Below are 15680 nucleotides of genomic sequence, written 5' to 3'. Positions count from 1 at the left end.
AATATCGATTACTTGAAGTTGTGGATTTATCCATTTCTTTAATTGGATATCATTCTACTTAAATATATATCCAGGATGTGTAGGTAGAGGAGTTATTTCTTACTTTTCTTTTTTATTCTGGCCCCTCTTGTTACTTATTTTTCCCTTGATAAAAAAAAAGTATCAAATCATGTTTTGTTTAAATAAATTATCACATATCATGTTAACATTGTTACTTGTTCCGCACAGTCTGACAATTTTTTTTTTTACAAAGATGAAAATAAAATGGATTTATTTTTTTGAAGAAGTTAAATTAGCTCACTCAAATTGATACTGTGAAAATCGAACATGAGACCTTGAGGAGGAGCACACTCCAAGTCCCAAGCCAATACCACTAGGCCAACCCAAGTGAGTTTAAAATGGATTTGCTTAATGTTCTACATGTCTAAAACCCAGATCGAGTGTTTGGCTACACGTCCAATTTTCGGCTTAGAGTCCATTTGGATTGTCTTGTTTTTGAGTTTATATAAAACAGCTTATGTAAATAAATAAACATTATGTATTACTCATAAACTTATCAAGGTTGTTTATAAAAAATAACCTATAAATTTATCAAAAAAATAGCCTATAAAGATACAATATTTGTTTTTTTGACGAATATGAATATGCAATTTTTGTTCGTGACAACTTAGGAATTAACATAAAAGTTTAGTTATTTGCATAAATTATATTTGCATAAACTCAAAAATAAACCAATCTAAACAGACCCTTATGCGATATTAGCACATTGACAACTTAGAGGCTTGATTGAGTGTCAATGTCATGCTAATCTCTGACCATGAAAGAAGTTACCCTAAAAAATTTAATTTATATACAATTATAATTTTGACCGTAAAATATTTCACATATATGTAATGGTGTGGCACACATCATTAAATGAATACAAAACGTCGTATTGAGATTTGCGTATATAAAAAAGATGCATATAAAACATTTTTACACCGAAAATGATAAAAAAAAAAAAAAAGTTAATAGTGCTTTACCCTCATATAATATAGGTCATTTTTTGTTTTCCCCTCTGTAAAATTATTTTTTTGATTTAGCCCCTGTAAAATGTTTTTGTTTTGGAATACCCTTAACAAGTCATTCAAAAACCAACTTTTTTTTTTTGCAAAATTTTTCGTTTTTGAATGACCTATTAGGAGGTATTCTAAAACAAAAATATTTTACAGAGAGAAAACTGAAAATGACCTATATTACAGGGGTAAAACACTGTTAACCCTAAAAAAAATTGACTCCACTGAAAGGTGATAATTAAACTCAAGAAAATGCTTCAAGATTTCAATAGTATATCATAAATCATAAATTTATATATAATCAAAAAACCTTTATCTGATTCTGACAAAACTTATATTAACATGTCATAGCATCACCTAGAGAACAATCTTGAAGCCTATAACATTACAAAACCATTGAACATTGTTGTTATACTTATGATCCATTTCCATGGCAACTTTAAGCTGCTTCAACAGGAATCTGCTGAACAAATGCAATGGACTATTATAAGGAGGAACTTATAAGTTACAACACATTCTCACATATAACTCTTAGAAGCTTGAACCATTAATGTAGTATGTACAAAGGCCATGTGTTGCAAAATCTGGCTTCTCAAAGCAAACCTTGTTCCTCCAACTCTCTTGCCACTGAAACACAAGAAAATGAAGCAAATGTCAAAATTGATACATAGATAAATGATGTAAGAAATACTGTAAAAAAATAAAGTAAATGATGTAAGAAATACTGTAAAACAAGAAAGTAAATGATGTATATAATACAATGCAAGCACTCAAATTAGAACAACCAAAAAAGGGCGAAAAGAATTCTAACCTTTTGAGAAAGGAAGAACCAAAACAACCTGCATAGTGACATTATTTGGAGGAAGCTGCAAACGAAGAGGGTAAAGCTTTCCATTCAAAGGACTCTTAGTACACACAATGATTCCCTCTAACCCTGTCTCTTCCTCAAACTTCTTGCTCAATTCTTCAACTCCATTCCCTTTGAAAACCAAAGAATATCCCTGCACACCTTCATCACTTACTTCTGCATCATCTTCAGCAACATAGTAGTAGATAATTCGCCCCTCCATCTTCCTAGGAGATGCATCATCCTTCGACTGCAAATAAAACCAATCACAATTAACCAAAGAAGCAAAAAACCAAATAAAATATACTTGGTTCGGGTTCGAACCGAGGACTTTAACTCATTATCATTTACTTTAAACCAATTGAGTTACCCAACCCCCTATAAAAAAAAAAACATTTTAAAATTTCATCAATTTCAGTAACTAAATCAACAGCACTTCATAAAACTAAATTGGTGATTGAATCAAAATTCCAAGCTTAACCAAGATAACCCAGATAAAAGATATTGATACTTCTCAAACAATAAATCACATATCTGATTTCAAGCAAAATAATAACATCCCAGATAAAAAAAATTGACACTTTTGAATGAACCAATTTTTTTTTTTTTTTATAGAAAAAACATATCCTATGAAGTGCTTAGACACCGACCTTGACCCCGACACGTCAACTCTGATAATAATTTGAAAAAATAACATAATTCAATATAATCATGTCACACACACCCAATCTGATGAGCATTTGTTCTTCATAGTACATATCTAATTTCAAGCTAAATCAAAACAACCCACATAAATCAAATTGATACTTTCCAAAGAATAAATCACACATAACAAATTCCAAACTAAACCAAAACAACCCAGATAAAAAAATCAAAACTTTTCAAAGAACAAACCATACCTGTTGTCTAGAAAAGCTTCTAGAAACACTAGGAGGAGCCACCGCCACAGCAGGAGAAGGAGGCATGCTAGTTTCAAAAGCTGGAGCAGAAGGTTGCTGTTTACTAACATGAATCTCAACAACATCAACATCCCACAAAACCCAATCTTGAGTAACAGTCCTATGCGGAATATCATGCGTCACAGTATTCCTCCACGGTGGCAACCCACCATTCCCTCTAAGAAAATTCCCATACCTCGTCTTCAGCTTCACACGAACACCATCTCTAATAGGCTCCCATTCAACAGATGAATCCAAAGTCTTTGGACTAGTTTGAAGCACTTTTCTACCAGTCATGCCGAGGAGAAATGGAGTGTCCGAAGCTGTTAGGTATTTTCCGTAACAGCTTTTGAGACGAACAACGTTGTCGTAGTTTGGTACATATTCTACGTACCATCTTGCGTTGTTTGATGAACCGTTTCTGCCTTGTGTAACGGATTCTTCATCTTCTTCTGCTAAGAGATATTTGTCGTGGTGGCTGCGAAGACGGACTGCTTTTGCTCTGTGGAAGAAGTCCATTCCGCTTCGAAGCTTGTTAGGCTTTGTTGTCTGCATGGTTATGAGATTCAGCTCTTGTAACTTCGATTCGTAATACAAAAATTACAGATGAGAATTTTAATATAGAATAAAGAGGTTCGTATATTTTTTTGTTGGTGAGAGGGAAATGAAATGTGTTGTGGGTGGTGGTGGGTTTTTATATGGGAATGAAAAGTGGTGCGTTTATTGGATTTTAATGATGATTGATGTTATTATTTTAATGGTTTAATGATAGGTGAAAATTGTGGGTGTTTTGGTTTGAATAATTGAAAGTTTATGTGAAAAATGTGAGAAGAGACATAGTCAATAGTTGCAACTGAGATAACACGTTTGGGTGAAGAGGCAATTGCGTGGGTGAAGCGGGTTTGTAATAATCTCTTCGGTTCAATTTAAGTTGCGTGTGTTTTGAGTGAGGAAGGTTCTACTTGTGAAGGGTCACGGTTTTTAGTTTCCTCTATAGTAATCTAATTTATTTATGTCGGTATGAATAATAAAAATCATTTTTGTTTTCTACTCATCATTCTTTAGAAAGTTTTATTAAATATTTATTCTAATTAAAAATAAGAATTACGATAAGGCAAATTTTATGGTACATCCAATTATTTGAGTGTACCAGTACACCAAATCCTTAATTTAATAATTAAATGAGTTGTTTTTTTTTTAAGAAAAAGAAGTATTTTCTATCGTTGACAATTATAAAAATTAAATCTTATTTACCAAAAGCGTTGATGAAATAAAATTTAATTTTTTTAATTTTTTTTTACTCATAACGAAAAATATTGATTATTTTTTATAAGAAAATGTTAAAAATTTAATATGATTCTTATAAACAATGAAATAATGTTTTTTTTATTATAAAATGATGTTTTCTAAAATGTAAACATTGACTAGTAGCTCTTTACTTCATAAAATGATCAATTTATAAAGCAGGAGTTCCGGTACACCTCAATTTATGAAGTGTACCGTAAAAGTTCCCTTAAAATAATTATATTTTCAATAAATCCATAAAATTCACCTGAATAACCAGTAATTCGATTTTACCCAAACCAAATGTGTAAATTTATATCGGGTTAATCGGGTTGACCCGTGTTTGCCCATCCCTATATGGTATGCAATTCGGAATACTTTAACTAAGCAGATAAGACCGGGCAAATGGCAACTATTGACTTGATTCTATCAGACCATATAAGGTTAAAAACTTTGTTTAGTAAAACAATACAATAGGTATGACTCATATGGACCTAAAATTGACATTCCTTGAACAATGAGTCTCATATAGCAAAGATTTCATAACTAATAAAATGAATTTATGAAACGTACCGAATCGAATGAGATTTAGTCGATTTGAGTGTGACAATGATGTTTATAAACTTAACTAATAAGCTTTCAAGAAAATCAGTAACTAAATCAAACTAATTTCTTACTGAAAGTTAGATAGAATTGCTGACTCACCCCCCATTTCAATAATCATTCCTGATTGGGAAATCACGTATATATGGTATATGCTATGGTGGATCCTATAATATGGAAGTTGATAGAAAATGCTCTTTGTCGTGTTACCGTTGCCTTGACGTGTTTGTGGATAACAAAGAAATTAAGTTGTGATGTTTGGTTAAGTAAAAATAAACATGTGATGTTTGGTTTATTCCTTTAGTTTTTGTTTTCATTTTCTTGTCATTTTCAATTATAAAAATATTAGTAAGAGAAAATGTCGATTGCAATAATGAAAAGGGAAAATGCGTGATGTGGAAGCTATGAGTCATGTCGATTGCATAGCGACAAATGCATGAAACTAACGTATACACTAGATGTTAGATATATTTTGGCCAAATTAAGTAACTCACTTCATTTCTACTTAATTAAACAAAATATTGTTAGCTCATATATGAAAGTAAAATTTAGATTTACATATGAATTCATGTAAACAAGATGGAACGACTCATATTTTGTATTTGTATTTTCAAGTAGATTGACTAAAATTTAGAACATTAATCATCAATTTTAAATGTATTTCCAAATACTTTATAGGTCATTTACCCCCTATAATATAGGTCATTTTTTGTTTTCCCCTGTAAAATATTTTGTTTGATTTACTCCCTGTAAAATATATTTTTTTTGGAATACCCCCTAATAGGTCATAAAAAAACGACTTTATTTTATTCTTTTAGAATTTTTTTTGTTTTTTTATGACCTATTAGGGGGGGTATTCCAAAAAAAAAAAATTACAGGAGGTAAATAAAAAAAAAAAAATTACAGGAGGGAAAACAAAAAATAACCTATATTAAGGAAGGTAAAGCACCATTAACCCTATCTTATAACTATGTGCCTACTCCATTCGCTCGTAAATGCTTTCATCTACTAAGGGAGGCGAGTAATTCCATGTGTAAACTATTTCTTTAGGTTGTTAAGAAAAAAAACTTCTTTAGCTTTAGACTTTAGGTAATGTTATAATATGATTCTACAAGTTTTTCACATTATATAACATGATTCTAATATATCCAATTCAACAAGTTATTCATTAGATACAAGGAAACATCTAATGCCATTCAATTTTGAGATCAATTTTTATTTTTCTTTACACATCATATGCTTAATGTTGCGGATACATATATCGACCACTTTTCTCCAACTTTAAGGAGTGCGTTTAATAGTTTATTGTTGTGAAAATATTTGTGTGTGACGTGTGTTATCACAATTTCGTTAGTGGAAAATTGTTGGTGAAGGCATGTAGCAAACATATATATATATATATATATATATATATATATATATATATATATATATATATATATATATATGGGGCTAAAAAGCACTCCACGTCTGAGCACCCAAATTTTTAATGGACATGAGTTTAAAAAAATCAATTATGTATTACACACATCAATTCTAAATATTTAATTCAAGATATATTTTATGCATGTTACTTATTTTACTTTTGGGTCATATATGTGTGTGTTATTAAAATGGTGTTATAACTTTTTAAAAGGCATTCTTCATTTGAATATTATAAAATTTCAATTGCCCCATCCAAAACGTAAGTTGATTCTTAGTAAAAGGATCAACCTGGTCAACAGAATCAAAGAGCCAACTGAATTGCAAGAAAAACTTCCCACCAACTTCACAAAAAAATAAAATAAAACTCAATTCATTCGATGGTTGGTTTGAGTGTGTAGAAACTTAAATGATAAATGAGAACAATCACTTAACAATCACTAAAAATGTATTCTTAGATATTATACTTTATATAAAAATATTTTTATTTCAAATTTCACATGACTTTTTATGAGAATCATTGTATCTATTTCATTCTTATAGACATTAAATATTGAAAACTATATTGGTCTTTATTGATATATTTATAAAAGAAGATATAGGCACAAAAATTTCACAAAAATATGGTCACATATGGTTACTATAAGTTTAGGTGAACTAAATCTCCTAGCCATACTAGGGTTAAAGAAAGTCTCAAGGTTTAAAAAACCTTTTCCATTATTAGAAAGTACCTAGATTTTTTTTTATTAAATATGTTTTTGGTCCCTATAAATATACAATCTTTTCACCACAAAAAAAATATATATATATATCTAACCTTTTCGTTTTAGTCCCTCTAAATTTTTCCTTCAACTTTTAATCCCTATAAAATTTTCAATCACTACTTTTGGTCCCAATTTTAAAGTTATTTTTTGTATTTTTTTTAATGAAATTGTGTATTAAATTCATGTTTTGTTTAAAAATTCTAAAATTTTTTTTGGAGAGATTCTCATAATATTATGAATTTTTCTGCAAAATTTTATTCTACATATGAGTTTACTTTAAAGGAGGGACCAAAAGTGAAGATGGAAAAATTTTTAGGGACTAAAAATTGAAGAAACTTTTTAGAGGGACTAAAACAAAAAGTTGACATATTTATAGGTACCAAACACATATTTAACCCTTTTTTATTGTCTTTATTAATAGGTATAAATATAATATTAACTATTACTTTTCCCACCCTATGGTACTCTCACGCACCTTATAAAATTTTCAAAATTCAGATTTCATAATCCAGACGAGTTCGGATTTCATAATCCAAACTATCCTTATGTATAATCAGCAATCATAATCTCTCCCATTTCAACAATTTTGAATTTTGCTTTTATAAACAACAAAAAAAGGGTCTATCCATGTCAAATAAAATCATAAAAACACAAGGATAAGAGTTTGGAAGATTAATATTGTCCTTAAAACGACTATTCATGTTACAAACATGTTCAGAATTGGTGCTGATGTAGTTTGGATTAGGTAATCCGAACTGCATTAGCACCATGAAAAAAAGGGTCTAAACGATAAAATTTTGAATTTTGAGGGGCGGAGTCCCGTAAGAAGTCCCTTCTAAGGTAGTCTTGATCATAAAAATACAAGGATGAGAGTTATGAAGATTAGTATTATCATTAAAATGACTATCCATGTTACAAACATGTTTAGAATTGGTGTTGGTGCTGTTTGGATTACGTAATCCGAACTGCATCAGCACCATGAAAAAAAGGCGTTTAGGGGGTGTTTGGATTCTATTATCCGAAAAATCAAATAACGCGCCTATTTTTTTAGATTTTCAGATTTTTTCGAATTATAAAATCTGAATTGGTGAATAACTCATTTTTTTCACCCTATAATAAAGGAAAACACCATTTCGGATTTTAAACTTTGAAAATCTCAAGGACATTTTTGGAAGAAAAAAAATAAGGCGCGCGAGAAATGAAGAGGGTGGGAAAAGTAACAGTCTATAATATTTGGATTGAATGTGTAACTGGGCTGTTCACATCATGGCCCAATTTACAGTGTATGACCCAAACAGATATTGGATCGAAGAAACTCTCCATATAAAGAAAATTGCTCTATAGATTTTGTGAGATCAGACAGATGTTATAAACCGATAAATTTAAAGGACTTTTGAACAATTCATGATTCATAGAGCAATTATCCAATATAACTCTCGACCAATCTTAATAAATTTTTCTTTTAGTCAAACAAAAAACAAACTTGAAAGTTATTTGATTGCGTTCAAATAAATTTTTAAGTCACCACAAGAAAAAAAAAAGTATTTTTATCATGCATTCAATGGCAGAGATTTTCTTTTGACAATATAAACTATCAAATTGATACATGCCCACAATCAATATAAATCATCAAATTATGAAGAAAAAAAAAAAAGTTGACTTTAACAATAATTGCTTAAGAGTACACATAAGATAATCTATAATGAATCCATATGAATTATCAAATTATAAAAAAAGTTGACTTTAACAATAATTGGTTAAATTCTTGTATTTTTTTTTAACTTGTGGTATTAATGATCATTTACAATTGTTTATAAGACGACACAAAACCTAGTATATTGAGGTTACCGAACAAAAAATTATGACCATTCGGCTAGTATCTGAGGTAATCATTTAAATATATTAAATACTTAAAAGTTCTTGACCAAAAAAAAAAATACTTAAAAGTTAAAACTCATTATCATTAAAATATTATTTTAATTAGACTAATTCTTGATGTTTGAAAGGAAAAAAAAAAATCTCTTTGATGTCAAGTTTCGAACTGAGCTTTTAAGAGAGAACAAGAAATATTAAAAATTGTTTTAAAATGACTTTACTTTTTTTAACAGATAAGCATACTTTTTTCAAAAGGTAAATTAATTATACTTATTCATTTAAATTTCAAACGCACTTTTATATTTTTTAAATGTATGAATGTTGTGTTTAAGATGACTCGTTTGACCATAAAAAGAAGATTAACGACGAAGTTTATTGTTCGTTTGTATTTCATTCATGTATAATTGTTTATATATACAAGGACTTATTTGACCATAAAAAAAAGATTAACGACGAAGTTTATTGCTCGTTTGTATTTCATTCATGTATAATTGTTTATATATACAATTTCTTATACAATATTATTCAATTCTAAGTATATTTTGCTCAATTGCTCAAAAAATAAAAACATTTTTTTCTCAATTATTCTTATTTTCTGAATTGATGTTTCAATTTAGTTTTCATCAATTCACACGCATTCTTGTACCTAGTTGACGCGTGCAATGTGCCGCGAAATAAATAAAAGTCATAATATTCAATCAACATCAAAATCTTCGAAAACAATGAATTTTTGCTAAAAAAGACAAAACCATTTGTAATAAAATAAAATAAAAATTAGTACCGTGAGCTTAACTTAATTGACATGAACATTGCATAATTTATGCAGAGATTAAGGTCTAAATTATGTGAGCTTTTTTATTGATGGTGTCCGTGATTCGAACTATTTTGCATGCATCGCTACCGATTGAGCTAAGTTCACGAGGAATAATCGTGTGAGCTGGCCACCCGACTACTAGACCAAGCTAAAAATAATAATAAAATAATAATAATAATAAATAGAGAAGAAAACGCACCTGGAAACTTCCTCTCTCCGGCGGCGACGACCCAAGAGAGAAAACACTCATCGGCGACGCAATATCCGACGCAAAAGAAACATCATCTGAACCAAAAGAAGATAACAAATTCTCAAACTCATCTTCCATAACACCTTCAACATCCCACAAAACACCGTCCATTTTCACAAACGAATCATCAATCGTTACACTGTTCCTCCACGGCGGATTACTACCGTTTCCCTTCAAAAACCTCCCACAACAACTCCTCAGCTTTACCTGAAACCCGTCACGTATTGGTTGCCATTCGTTTTTACCATCTACACCGTTTTCTAACTCCGTTAATATTACCCTTTTTCCTGTTAGGGTTAAGGGATACGGTGTTTCTGTTGACGTTAAATATTTTCCGTTGTGGCTCTTCAACCTTATTACGTGGTGATGAGTTTGTAGTTTTTGAATTATCTCCACTGTCCATTGAGCTCTTTTAATGGCTCCGTTTCGGCTTTGACGGACTTTTCCGTTGTTGTCGTCGGCGATAAGGTACTTATCTTGGTGGCTTTTGAGCTTAATGATCTTTGATTTGGTGAAATATTCCATGAATGGTTTGATACTATAGTGAAATTAATCAACTATAGTTTTTTTATTTTTTTGTTGGAGAAATTGATTAACTATGGTTATAGTAAGGTGAGAGTGGTTTTGATTTGTGTGTTGTGTGTATTGGTGACACTGGTTTTGGTTTGGGTAGGAGGTGATTATAGTGAATAGATGACACTTGAATTACTTGGTTTTATACGTCTCTTTTCAAATTGAAGTTTGAAGTGTGTTGATAGATGAAACTTCTTTATTTTAAGTTGACATTTTTTTAGTATTTTATTAAATGAAAAGGAGATTTAATGATACATTTTGATTTAATTGTTTAAAGAAAAGTTTATATTGATGGTATAGAAGATGTGTACAATAAGTATTTTTTTTTTAAGTATATCTTCTTTTTTATATGTAACAACAGTCTTTCGAGTGATTGGTTTTTGTAATAGTCGGGTTCGAATCTCAGTTACTCTATTTGTTTATTTTAGGAGATGAATTTTTAATCAATAAAATGGAATAAAATAAATTAGACTTTTATTTTTAGAGGAAAATAATAAAATAGAATCAGTTTAACTTTATAAGAATAACGTTACGTCATTTCTTTCTATTTCGTTTCATTCCACCAACTATCCGAATAATTCAATCACATTCTTATGTTTTATTTTATCTCTTTTTTTTTTTAAAAAAAAAAACTATATTTCATTTTATCTCTTAAATATTTGATTTTAAGTGTCATATGTGATTGGTGCATATAAAGATGCTTTATATCCTTGAAATGTTAAATATCCTTAAAGTACCAATATAATATGGGTATCTTACAATATCCTTAAAAAAAACAATTTTAATTAATATTTGAGACTTTTTAGTATCAAATTTACATTTATATTTATTTTTATAAATCTAATAGATTCTTAATTTTATTTCTTTAATATCATTTTTTTCTTTGAAGATAGACGAAATCCTAAATGTGATTTCGAATATTTACTTTATAAATTACTACTATAAACTACTTATTTTATTTTTTGATAGAAAAATTATTTATTTTAATAGTTTAAGCTCTTTTATTATATATTAAAGAATATCAAGTCTCCCATACGGATTAGTCAACAAGAAAAATGTCTCCCATATGGAATAGTCTAAGCTAAGAGACTGAGGATACAAGGGAAGTAGGGACTGGGGTTGAAACTTGAAAGTACGTGGAAATTTTGGTTGCTTTCTGGGCGTTGAAAATTTAATATGAACAGTAGACTTGTAATGCTTTGTTTTTTTTAAAATATAGGGTTAAATATGTTTTTGGTCCCCGTAAATATACCAACTTTTTGTTTTAGTCCCTCTAAAATTTTCTTTCAACTTTTAATCCCTATAAAATTTTCAATCACTATTTTTGGTCCCTATTTTTAAGTTAATTTTTGTACTTTTTAATGAAATTGTGCAGAAATATGTAGAATATTGTAAAAAAAAATTCTCCAAAAAATTAGAATTTTTTAACAAAACATAATTTAGTTATGAATTTTTAACCGTCAAACATATAAAAATTCATATTAAATTCATGTTTTGTTAAAAAATTCTAAATTTTTTTGTGAGAGATTCTTATAATATTATAAATTTTTATTAAAAAATATGTATTCTACGTATGAGTTTACTTTAAAAGAGGGACCAAAAGAAGATAGAAATTATTTTAAGGACTAAAACAAAAAGTTGGCATATTTATAGAGACAAAAAACATATTTAACCTTAAAATATATAATCACAAATTTATTAAAAACTCACGTATACAATTAGTGATATCGAAGTTCAAATCCCAATCATAAATTTTGATCTATCAATTTCGTTATTTTTTCAGTCGAGTTATAACTTATGAAATACCGTGCTTTGTTAATTGCACACACAATATCACAAACAATGGTTTTTTTTTTTGTCAAGTAGTATAATGGTTAGAGGTCACACGATTAAATTGTAAAGAAATGGAGTATCTGGGTTCAAATCTCGGTCCATACATATAATATGCAATATCTCTATCAACTAACTAAGTTCCGGGGGATATCACCAAAAGTGATTTGATTGCTATGGATAATGGACATATAGTTTTTAAAAAGTTTGATGATGTACATACTCTTTCGTGACAAAGAAAAGGCTAACAAAAAGGTTAATTATGTTTGGCCATGAATTGTATTAATTTGTATGACTTTATGTTTGTGAAAAGGACAGAAGAAAAAGATTGGAACGTAACCCTTCCGGTGGGGTTGATTGAATAGAGTACCAGAAGTATGGAATCAAATAAATATATGGTAGACGGAGAAGGTTCCAGGGTAATACAAATGCATTAGTTTAAGAAGAAAATATACATTACTTCCTTTCGTCTAATCACTGTATATTATAAACCAAAAATATTTTTTTCGTTGAATAATTGATACTACTAATTTATAATATAGAATATGCACATCAATTATTCAATTAACCTTTTTTTTAAGAAGTTAAAATGTAATTAGTATAACCAAACACCAAAACTTCTCAGCATAAGTTGTGTCTCGAAGAAAAGACTAAGTCAAAGGATTACAAAGACAACAAAATAAATAAATAATGAAAGAAAAAAGAACAAATGAAATTATTTCTCCCAAACACAATTGGATTAAGCCACAAAGAATGATAATCAAAAGTGAAAATAATGTATTTCGCTTTCAGCCATCAAAACATCTGAAGCTTGATCTTGTCGAGCAAAGATGTAAATAATACTCCTTGTGCTTAAAAATGCGACCATTTGTTTCATTCCAAATTGTCCAGCTAAAGATCCCACCAAAATAACGTAGACGACTCATCCCTGACGCAACAACCTAAGGTTACAAAACAATATGTGGGTAATAGTATTATTATTTCTTCAACGTGTTGATTGTTGACAATTGTGTCTAATGATATTGTTTTGCAGGATACTATTGACAGGTGGAGATGGTTGCTCGATCCCGTTCTTGACAATTGTGTCTAATGATATTGTTTTGCGGGATACTATTATCATCTTCTTACATCGGTGGAGAAGCCTCATGCTAGGGGTTTATTTGATGATGTATGGCATAAACATGTTTCGCTTAAAGTTTCTCTGTTTGCATGACGACTTCTTCGCAACCGGCTTCCCATGCAGGATAATCTTGTGAGGCATCGTGTCCTTCATCACGATGCTAATTAGTGTGTTGGAGGGTGCGGTTTACAAGAGAATGCTACACATTTATTTTTAAATTGTGACACATTTCTCAATCTGTGGGTTTCTGTTTCACAATGGTTAAATATTCATTTTGTCGCACTAGAGGTTCTTCGTGCACATCTTCTTCAGTTCGATCATTTAGCAGGTTACCGCGATTCACATATTCTTTCTAAAACTAAACTGGCTTGCATGTGTCTGGGTTATTTGGAAGGAAAGGAACAACCGTGTTTTTAATCAGAAGGGGTCAGAGTTACAACAGATGACCGACAGGGTAAAAATGCTTTCCTTTTAGTGGTTAAAGGTGTGTATGTCAACCTGTTCTTTTAGCTATCATAACTGGTGAAGACATCCTCTACTTTAATTTGCATGAGAGTTTTACAGTAACTTTGCAATTTTTCTTTTGTTTTTATTTTGGTATGTTTGCTTTTTGTTTTCTGTGGCAGCAGTGACCTGACTTGTACAAACTTTGAGTGGTTCTCTTTTACACGTCTTGTCGAAATGAACCACTCCTTTTGTTCTAATTAATTTCCTTTTAGCTTGTTAAAAAAAAAGAGGAGCCACTGATATGCGTCACAATGTCCCGGTTCCGTATATGTATTTAAATAAATATCAATAATGTATACTAATATTGCTTCTAAAAAAATGTATATTTTTTATATGAGAGGTGCTACGGATGACATTATCACGAAATTTCACGAATTGCAAATTATTATCTTCTCTTGTGCAGCTTTTGCTAGTTTTCTATATAAAACAACGGAGATTAACTGAAGATAACTTCTTAACTAGGGAGAAGGGCACATACAATATGTGCCAAGAAATCAAATGTTTATTGAAATCTGCTTAAACAAAGACGTGTATAGAATAAAATAATCAACTTTTGTTGCTCCGTGAAATTTTGTTAGAAGCCTTACAGTACCATTCAACATTTTCTTTTTTAAATAGATATATGAAATGACAAAGTCATTCACACATATAATATATTTGTCGGAGTTTGAACTTCAACCGTGATGTCTGATTTACAATTTCGACATTTTTATTAGTTAAATTATAATTTGTGGATAAATAATGTGCATTTTTTTTTTTAAAAACAAGCCGAAATGAGAAATATATATTAACCAAGAATAGTTTAGCTCCCTAGCACAGGGAGTGTCTAAAGAAGCAAAACAAAGTTACATCAAATTGAGGAACAAGGTTATAAATAAAAATAAAACATCAGTCAATCCTCAAACAAACAAGGGGATGCTGCCACCACATATGACAATCAAGAGAAAAACACACATTTTTAGCTTTCAACCACCAAAGAGAAGACATCTTAAGCTTTTCCAAGAGTTGCACGGTCGAGTTGACTTTATTTGCAAAGAGTATATGGTTCCTTTCATTCCAAAGGACCCAAATACAAGAAAGCCAAATCAAATGTAAGAATGACCGACGCGGAGCATAACCACTTAAGAGTTAACAAATTGGTAAAAATGATCTGTAATCTGTTGGGGATCCACAAAATACACACCAAAGTAAGATTTAATAAGTTGCCAGAGATTTCCAAAAAGAGGATAATGAATTATTAGATGATAAATTGTTTCAATTTGGCCACATCCTGAAACACACAATTGGTTGTCAATAGTAATAACGCCTCGTCGCACCAAGTTATCCTTTGTTGACCAACTATTGCGGAAAAGATGCCACGCGCAAATAAGAACTTTCAAAAAAACACTTTTAAGCCAAGGTGCCTCCGAAACAACGTCGTAATTGTGTATCTCCTGCTTCATGAGCATTTGATACACACCACAGAGTGTGTAGCAAGCACGGAATGTGCATTTATATTGTGAATGAAGTGGGCTTTATTTAGGGCAGTAATATTTGCAGTGATATTTTTACTAATAATATATTCTGCCGTGATATTTATCACTTAGGAAAGAATATAGCAAAAAAAGTCTTTCAAATTTATCTGACCTATATTTTAAGGCAACAAATTTATTCAACCATTTTTTACCTAATAATATTAGGAACATATTTGCTTTCTAAAACCATTTTCCAATTTCACTTTTTTAGATTTGTGCACATTTTTTTTGTACAATTTTGGGTTCATTTAAGTACTTGATAATGAGATGAAAGACTTTGACCA

The 15680-nt window shown here is 30.1% G+C and overlaps 1 protein-coding gene across 1 annotated transcript; it reads right to left on the bottom strand.

Annotated features, from left to right (window-relative positions):
- Window positions 1-1311: 1311 nt before the first annotated feature.
- On the bottom strand, window positions 1312-10528 carry LOC11422627 (uncharacterized). Its single transcript, XM_003613467.4, has 4 exons — window positions 9802-10528; window positions 2802-3389; window positions 1867-2152; window positions 1312-1682 (listed from the first exon to the last, which is right to left on the bottom strand). Exons 1-4 carry the CDS (start codon window positions 10375-10377, stop codon window positions 1648-1650), a joined length of 1485 nt encoding a protein of 494 aa, XP_003613515.2. The 5' UTR covers window positions 10378-10528; the 3' UTR covers window positions 1312-1647.
- Window positions 10529-15680: the final 5152 nt, after the last annotated feature.

This window comes from Medicago truncatula, chromosome 5 (assembly GCF_003473485.1).
Source record: "Medicago truncatula cultivar Jemalong A17 chromosome 5, MtrunA17r5.0-ANR, whole genome shotgun sequence".
NCBI lineage: Eukaryota > Viridiplantae > Streptophyta > Magnoliopsida > Fabales > Fabaceae > Medicago > Medicago truncatula.
The sequence above is the reverse complement of the archived record's forward strand: the minus strand, read 5'-3'. Positions and strand labels throughout refer to the sequence as shown.